The 8,433-nt window shown below is 44.6% G+C and overlaps 1 protein-coding gene across 1 annotated transcript; it reads right to left on the reverse strand.

Annotated features, from left to right (window-relative positions):
• On the reverse strand, positions 1–7,896 carry SVIP (small VCP interacting protein). The gene is made up of 4 exons (XM_033150995.1): positions 7,742–7,896; positions 3,638–3,688; positions 2,706–2,819; positions 1–1,792 (listed from the first exon to the last, which is right to left on the reverse strand). Exons 1-4 carry the CDS (start codon positions 7,802–7,804, stop codon positions 1,778–1,780), a joined length of 243 nt encoding a protein of 80 aa, XP_033006886.1. The 5' UTR covers positions 7,805–7,896; the 3' UTR covers positions 1–1,777.
• Between the last annotated feature and the right edge of the window lie 537 nt (positions 7,897–8,433).

Below are 8,433 nucleotides of genomic sequence, written 5' to 3' on the forward strand. Positions count from 1 at the left end.
TTAATTCCCAAATTGGCACTTTAATAATAACTTTTCTTAGCATCATCCTCTTAAAGGATGCTCTGCATTACTGGAAGTCTAGATGTCACAAGTGTTATTCCATTGGTATTACGTCAGGAAAAAGCAGTAAGAAAGTACAGTATGAGTGCAACACAAAGGCCCATAATTTTATTTGAGGTATCAGTATTTTACAACGTGGCCAGACTTTCTGCACTATATTTATTAAAACAATCACATTACGTGAACAAATATGAAGACAGATGCTGGACTCTCTCCTGGCAGATACTACATGATACACCGAGTAAAGCTAATGAGTGAAAGGGAAATTGCTGTAACCCACAACTTTTCTCTCAAAACTATGCGAAATGCATCACTTCCAACCCAAACCTGTGTTATTTTGTGCCAAAGAAAGGGAAAACATCCCATTCTCAGTTAACTTGTTAAAGCTCTTGGACAGTTTTAGTTATAAATACAGCATAGCTTATGAAATTCAAGACACAGTTTGACCTTTAGGGGAAAGGCTGCAGACATTATATTACTGTGGGCTAGAAAACAAGAAACATACTTTATTTAGTAGAAGCTTAACTCAGCAAAATGTCGAGAGGTTTTAAAACTGCACATTCCTTCCAACTCAATTTCATTCCATTTTAATGGGGTATTTTATTGTAGGGATTCGTCTGCTCTTTGAAAATCAGCAATACCTATAACAATGCTGTGGGATGGGAAAAGTTAAATAACCCGTTTAAGTTAGAGGAAGTTTATTTGGGCACTTTATTTACATACACAAGGGTTGCATATAGTTTAGATTTTGTTTTGTACATTTTTTACTGAGAGATTTTTTTAAAAAGCCAAATATGCTTTGGGAGCATGCAAGAAACCACCAACTTAATTTTAAGCACAAAAAGTAAAGGCGAAACCATCTCCCCAATAAGCTGATTTAATTCCTTAGTTGTCTTCAAAGAGATTGCATGAATATTCCATACATTTGTTTCAGAATACTAATTTAAAAATAAAGAAATTAGGTTTCCCAAATAGCCAGAAAGCAGAACATGTCAAGGCATTGCACTGTCTACCCAGTAGACATGGCAGGCATCATTCAATACCAACTAAGGGACAACTGCAGGCAGACAAAATCTTTTTGGCTTAATTGTATTTTAGGTGATTCACAATCACATACTCTCAATGCTGTAGAAGGAAATATGAGAGACAGCAAAATAAATCCCATAAATATTGCCCACTGCCCTCCCAGAGTTAGCATTTTTAAGAATTTCTTACCTCATGGTGACATTTCTCTTAAATATATGAGTTGACCCTTAAAAGGCACCAAAGCTTCTATCCTCAAAATACTCACTCTCATGTTTAGATTCAAGGACAGTGACTTAAATCTTACAAGGGGGAGAAAAAGGACAGAGTTAAGTATCTGGGCACACTGTAAAAAGCAGAATGGATTTCCGTAAGAATCAAGGCAGGGAAATTTCATTTATTACATATGTCTCTCTTCAGGCCCCTCAAATATGTTAAGACATGCAAAACTCTAGAATATGGCAACGGAACTAGTAAGGGACTGTTGATTTTGGCCACCTCTGCTGTGCATTGTGAAGCTTTCACTTGACAATATCCTTAGTGCACATATTCCCCCTGCTCTGCTAGGGTGGCAAAGTCCTGCTGCATCTTCAGATGGCAAAAACCAGACAGCGCACAAGTGCCATTCAGTCGCAAGAACTGGCAAGATCTTGGCAGTAGGATGTCTTCTTCCCTCCAGGAGCTGCCCTTGGAGTTATCCAACTTGCCACTAGGATGAAAAAAACAAAACATAAGAATAAGGAATATAAATTCACAGCCTTGTTTTATCAAGGGATCTTTATCATGATCAAGGGATTTATTACACAAAGGAATAGGCTTACATTTTGTGAATCCAGTTCATCTGCTCATGAGAGGCCACATTTAGATTATGCATTGATATTTCTTTCATATGTGGTTTTTATTGGACACCTTCAGCAATAATTTTGGACCATCAGGAATGCACAAAAAATGCTTGTGTATACTCCTAGGAAATACAATTCTGTTCCATAGCATTCCACTCAAGCCCCTAGGTCATCAAGTGCGGCCACTAGTGGCTGCCACACCCCTTGGATTTTCGTGCAAATAATACCTGCTGCAGAGATTTAAGTGTGGTGGCACCCAGATTCGGGAATATACTCCCCCTGGAAATGAGCATGGTGACAACAATTTGTTCTTTCTGGTGCCTGCTTAAGAAACTTACAATTCAACCAGTTTTGTAGCACTGCTGGTTTTACAAATGGATTTAATATATTAACTCTTTCTTTCTTTCTTTCTTTCTTTCTTTCTTTCTTTCTACACCTCACGACATTATCAAAGAGTGGATGGTTTATAAATTCTTTAAATAAATTTAAAATATTTTAAAAATTACTCAATTTAATGTTTTCGCTTTTAAATGCCATAAGACTCCATCGCACTCCTATTCTGAAAGATAAGTTTTCAGTTGTTCAATGAAATTGCTACGCATGAAGCCAACTGTCAAAGGATTTGGATTCCCTGTGCCAAATGCCTCAACAGCAACAAAGCACTTTACAAGACACAGTTGTCTGCAAAAAGAAGGCAATCACTCAACTCACTCTCAATAATTGCTTAAAAAGTGGGGTGGGGAAGAAGAAATTACAGCGTTTAATCTTATGCATAATTACTCTCAGTCCGCCGCCGCCTGGTCCAGGGCCTGATTCAAGGCGTTTTTCCATTTCCTCCTGTTTCCTTTTCCTTTCCTCCACAGAAGATAGATTCTTTATACCTCGAGAAGCAGACTTTAAAAAGGAACAAGGGGACACAAGAATCACATGTCAATCTAGGTTATATATATATATATTCATTTCCTAAATTAATTACAGATATGCACAAGGCTGCTCTTTTACATAAATCTCAAATTCAGAGGATATTAAATTCATGTAAGGTAAAGGACCCCTGGATGGTTAAGCCCAGTCAAAGGTGACTATGGGGTGCAGCACTCATTTCGCTTCATGCCGAGGGAGCTGGCGTTTGTCCACAGACAGCTTTCTGGGTCATGTGGCCAGCATGACTAAACCGCTTCTGGCGCAAGGAGGACTGTGAAGAGTGCCAGAGCGCACAGAAATGCTGTTGTCCATGTAGACAACTGGGGTACCCAGCACAGCGTCCATGGGCCACATAGCATCTCTGGAAATTCCTTGACTCAGAATCCTCTGAGCTTTTCATGGGTCCAAAGGCATCCTTCCCCAGAAAGGAAAAAAAAGAGGCAAGGAATATAAAGGCCTGTGCCTTGCCCTGCCCAGCTATCTCCTGTTGAAACTCTTCAGAAAAGCAATCCTGTTGTTGCCCGAAAAGTTTGGGAGACTGGTGTCATTTATGATAGCCGAATATCTAGAAGCGCATACTGGTGTCCTCCCCACAGCCTTTTACTATGCATATGATACCTAGAAACTATTACTGGATATTAATTCCAAAAATATTAGTTGTAAAGCCTATACTCCAGTGCAGCTCAGGAATGGCTCTGATGCAATTTCCAGAAAACAGCCACTTATCTATTGTTCACATTCACTTAGTAAGGAAGTATCTGAGTCAATCTCTGTGCCAAACACCAGGTTACCTCCATCTGCCTTTTTTCTGCAGCTTCTGCAAGTTGTCTTCTTTTCAGCTCCTGCGAAAAGGATATAAAAAAGAGCGGTTTAAGAAGTTATTTCACACCAACTTTACTGAGGAGGAAATTGGACTTCCCATCAGTCTTTGCAACGCAGTAAATTATTCCCAGTTGTTGAGAACTCGAGCCAAAGTTGCCAGTTTTGCCTGCGACTGCATATAAGCCTTTCAATTTCCTAGTCGACAATTAGATGTGTCCAAGTGTGCTGCCTGCCTCATCATTAGGCAAAGTGCAACCAAGTGAGGCTACTGGTGCAGGGGGCACATTTCAGGGTGGAAGAATATTAGGGTTCTACTCACCCCAATATCTGACTATGCAGTGGTGGGAAGAAAGAAGAAGATGAACAGTGAGGTAGTGTTCATTTCCCACAGCTTAGGGTCAGAGCACAATGCACTGTATGCAGAAGATCCTGGGTTCAATCCCTGAAATCTTCACCTCCATTTTGAGCTGGGAAAGTCTCCTGCCTAAAACCCTGGAGAGTTGTGCCAGTCAAAGTTGACAGTACTGGGCTAGATGGACCAATGGTCTGATTCAGTGTACACCGGGTTCCTTTGCTCCTAGCCCATTTACATGCACACTTGTTTGGGTAAGAGAGTGCCTGCCAACTCAGTTCAACAGAGGAAGGGGGTATGAGGAGGAGAGGGTGTGGATGTTTGTGCTCCAGCCCAACAACGGTGAGGGAGTGACCAAGTGAGCAGTCCAGTCCAGCAGCAAAGTAAAAGATGGAACATGAAGGACCTGAGGGTAGGAGAAGGGGAAATCAAAGTAAACCATTGTTGGGAGACATACAGACAGAGACACACACTAAGAGATAGACAAGGCGGATTTAATCTCTGTGTGCTGCTGAATGAGAAGTGGTTGGAGCAGTAGCCTGGGGTCTGTCACTGAGGTGTGAGCTAAGGCGAGGGAAATCCTCTCCAGCACATTATTTTGGAGACATAAAATGTGTTGAGTACGAGAAAATGTTTAACACAGGGAAGGGAGCTTTTGGCCTTCCAGGTGCTATACATTTTAACCCCCCCCCTTGAGGTAGCTCAAGTGTGTTTTGAAGGATCTCCCCACAACCCTCCATTTCACCCTCACAGCTGAACTAAAAGGGTGACCTTGACATAGAGACTGGCTCAAGGTCACCCAGGAAACTTCGTGGCTGACAGGGGATTTGAACGAAGATTTCCTCGAGCCTAGTCACACCCTAAGCACATTTCAGAAATTATAAAAATTGAACCCTTTCTAGGAATTCAATTCTCACTGCTCAAGACCGTGGTCAGGATTCCTGGGAAAACACTGGGAGGAGTAGGAGGCTACATTTGATAACTCCCCCCCCCCAAGTCAACCACGTAGCAAAGCATATCACAAATACTGCACACAGTGGACCAGGCTCCATGTGGCCATTTCCCTTGGCCTAAAACAGGCAGAACCTAGCACTTAGGTTGCTGACTAGGGTATCCTGTCGACATTGTGTACACGCCTCTGCTGAAAGAACTGCACTGGCTGCCTCTATGCTACTGGGCACCATTCAAGGTTTTGCTTTTAACATTTAAAGCCCTCAGCCACTTCAGACCAAGAAGTTATCCAAGGGGCCATTCACCACCAGTGCCTAGTAACTGTGCTCCTCAGGTGAGGCACTGCTGAGAATATTGAATGCCCCAGGGGTGTGCTTAGCTTATACAGTGGTATCTCTGGTTACGAACTTAATTTATTCCACAAGTCCATTCTTAACCTGAGGTACCACTTTAGCTAATGGGGCTTCCTGCTGCCCCGGCAGAGCGCAATTTCTGTTCTCACCCTGAGGTAAAGTTCTCAACCCGATGTACTACTTCCGGGTTAGCGGAGTCTGTAACCCGAAGTGTCTGTAACCCGAGGTGTTTGTAACCCGAGGTACCACTGTACTAGAAGCCAGACCCTGAGCATTCAGCCCTGTGGGAATCAATTACCAGCTGAAATTTAGACAGGCATCTAGCATATTGATGTTTAGGTGGCTACTGGATGCATTTTTATTTAGGAAGGCTTTCCCCGAGGTACGATCCAGCCATTTATGGATTATTAATTGTACATGGTGTTGAAATGGTTTTAGCATTTTCAGAGCCTGTATTTTATCTCTTTTTTTAATCTCATAGGCTACACTGTTTCAGGCTGTGAAGAGGTTTAAAATGGTAAAGGGACCCCTTACCATTAGGTCCAGTTGCAGACGACTCTGGCGTTACACGCTCATCTCGCTCTATAGGCTGAGGGAGCTGGTGTTTGTTCGCAGACGGCTTCCAGGTCATGGGGCCAGCATGACTAAGCTGCTTCTGGCGAACCAGAACAGCACACGAGAACGCGTTTACCTTCCCACCGGAGTGGTACCTATTTATCTACTTGCACTGCGTGCTTTCGATCGGCTAGGTTGGCAGGAGCAGGGACAGAGCAACGGGAGCTCACCCCATCGCGGGGATTCGAACCACCAACCTTCTGATCAGCAAGCCCTAGGCTCTGTAGTTTAACCTACAGCGCCACCCACATCCCTTGTGAAGCAGTTTGTACACTTGTAAAACAAACAAACAAACTATCCCAACTGCTCTGCCTCAAACCACATTCAGCAGGCAGGTCTGATGGGAGGATTTCTAACTATGCTCAGCTAAATGTGCTTAGAATCCTCCCTGGCCCAATACAAAAACCAAATAGTTTTTTTGAGGGGAGGGTGTTTTATTCACCTGTCAATTATACTACTTTAAATGTGTATTTTATGTATGATATTCACCTGTAATGTTTTATTTTGGTATTTTATAATGCTTATTTGATGCTTCAATTTAGATCATCATTGTTGTTTTAAATCTAGAGTGGAACAGAAATGTTTGAAATAAACAAATGTATTATTGCGCATCATGTAAAAGTAGGATTAAAACCTCAATTCGATACCACGGAGGGAAGATACTGATATTGCTGTAATATCAAGAAATCAATTGGTCTAGATGCAATCCCAGGAAATCAAGCTGCCAGTGATAAACATGCATTTCAGAACACAAACTTTCTGGATTTTACTGTTCTACAAACTACCAAGTTTACCTGTAGCGTGTGTGCTATTAAAGAAGCTATGTTGTTATATAAAAAAATGTCATCGGGTTTTTTAATTAAAAAAATTCTATTTATTTTTTCTGTGAAAATAAGTAAACAATCAAGTTGCAATCCTATGCATGCTTATATAGGAGTAAGCCCCTCTGGAGATTGTGGGGTTTGTTTCTAACCAACGACACTGCCTTGGGTTAGCTATTACGATTCCCACCCCCACCCCCCTTCTCATACCAGCAGAAGCATTTACAGAGCAATTAAGAGAACTGCATTTCGTACACTTAAAAATATTTGAAATATCCTTGAACTATGCATCCAGCAAAATGCGTAGTATCTCTCTCAAAGTAGGTGCTCATTTTCCAGCAGGGCTTGTACACTCCAGAGTTCTGATCTCCTTTTGACGCTTAAAAAACACCACCACCAAACTCACTCGCCGCTATTCCTCTGTGCATCATGTACCTGGGATCACTGGTGGCGTCTGCAACCTGCTCTTTTGAGCGCACGATTGTTCCAACTCTACCAACGCGTGAAGGCAAAAGCGCGTAACAAGACACTATTGCCCCTATTGAGCACGACAGGATTTTCTTCCAACCTGCTGGTCCTTAAGGGTGCGTCTCCTGGCTAACTTCTAAGGCTTGCGATCCTAGTACAGCCGTTGACCTGGCCCTCGGCGGGGTTTTACTTCCGAGTAGGTCTTAAATTTTAAAGCTTGCGCCCCCAGGAGTTGGAAGAGATCTGCTAGCCACGCTTTGCGTTTTATCCAACCCGGGAAGGGAGGGGGAAGGAGATCCCTAGAAGAAGCGACGCGCAGGTGGAAAGAAGGCGCCTCGCTTCCCCCTAAGAAAGGAGGGGTGGGGGAAGAGAAATGTTTCCCTACTACTGAATGGCGAGACTTCTTTATGTTTGGGGACGGAGGGTGGATTTGCATCTGGGGTGGCCCTTAATCGCGAAAGGGGGTTCGGAGGGCGAGCTTGGGGGGCGCCAGGCCGGACCCCCCGCGCTTACCGGGTCGGGCGTCTCCACCACGTCGTCGGCGGCTCCCCCCATGCAGGGCAAGCACATCCCCATGGCCGCACCCGTCGGCCGGCCGCGGCCGGGCAGCGCCGACGCCTGGGAAGCAGCGAAGCAGGGCCCGCCCCGCTGCCCTCTGGCCTCCGAGCCGCCTCTCCGCGACGCCGCCGCCGCCCGGCACCAGCGACGCTGCCTTCCGCGGAGGGGCTAGCAGAGGACGGCGCCCCCTGCCGCTCCGGAGCCGTGGAGGGGAAGGCGGGCTGCAACGACGAAGGAAGGAAGGACCAGGAGGGGAAGACTGGGAGGATGAGAGTCTCTTTCCATGCCAGGGATCGGGAGGGAAGGAATTGGAAAGGAAACGGCCAGTTCGGAGGACCTACGAAGCTGCGTGTGTAGGGTTCTGGTCGCCTCGCCTCGGAAAGGATATTGGAGGGCTGGGGAAAGGTTTGGGGGGGGGGAAAGAACCCGACCCCCCCCCAAATGCTCCAGCGGGGATGGGTAGGAGGGACTCCTCTACAAGGAAAAGTCGCCGCGTTGTGGGCTTCATTTTTTAGTTTAGAGCAGTGGTTCCCAACCTTTATTTTTTTGACCATGCCGCACCTAAGCATCTCTAGAATCCTGATGCCTCCCCACCCCCTGACAAGTAATTCTTATTATTCAAAAAGTGAACTGTTCACGTGGAGGAA

Source organism: Lacerta agilis, chromosome 1, assembly GCF_009819535.1.
Source record: "Lacerta agilis isolate rLacAgi1 chromosome 1, rLacAgi1.pri, whole genome shotgun sequence".
Taxonomy (NCBI): Eukaryota; Metazoa; Chordata; class Lepidosauria; order Squamata; family Lacertidae; genus Lacerta; species Lacerta agilis.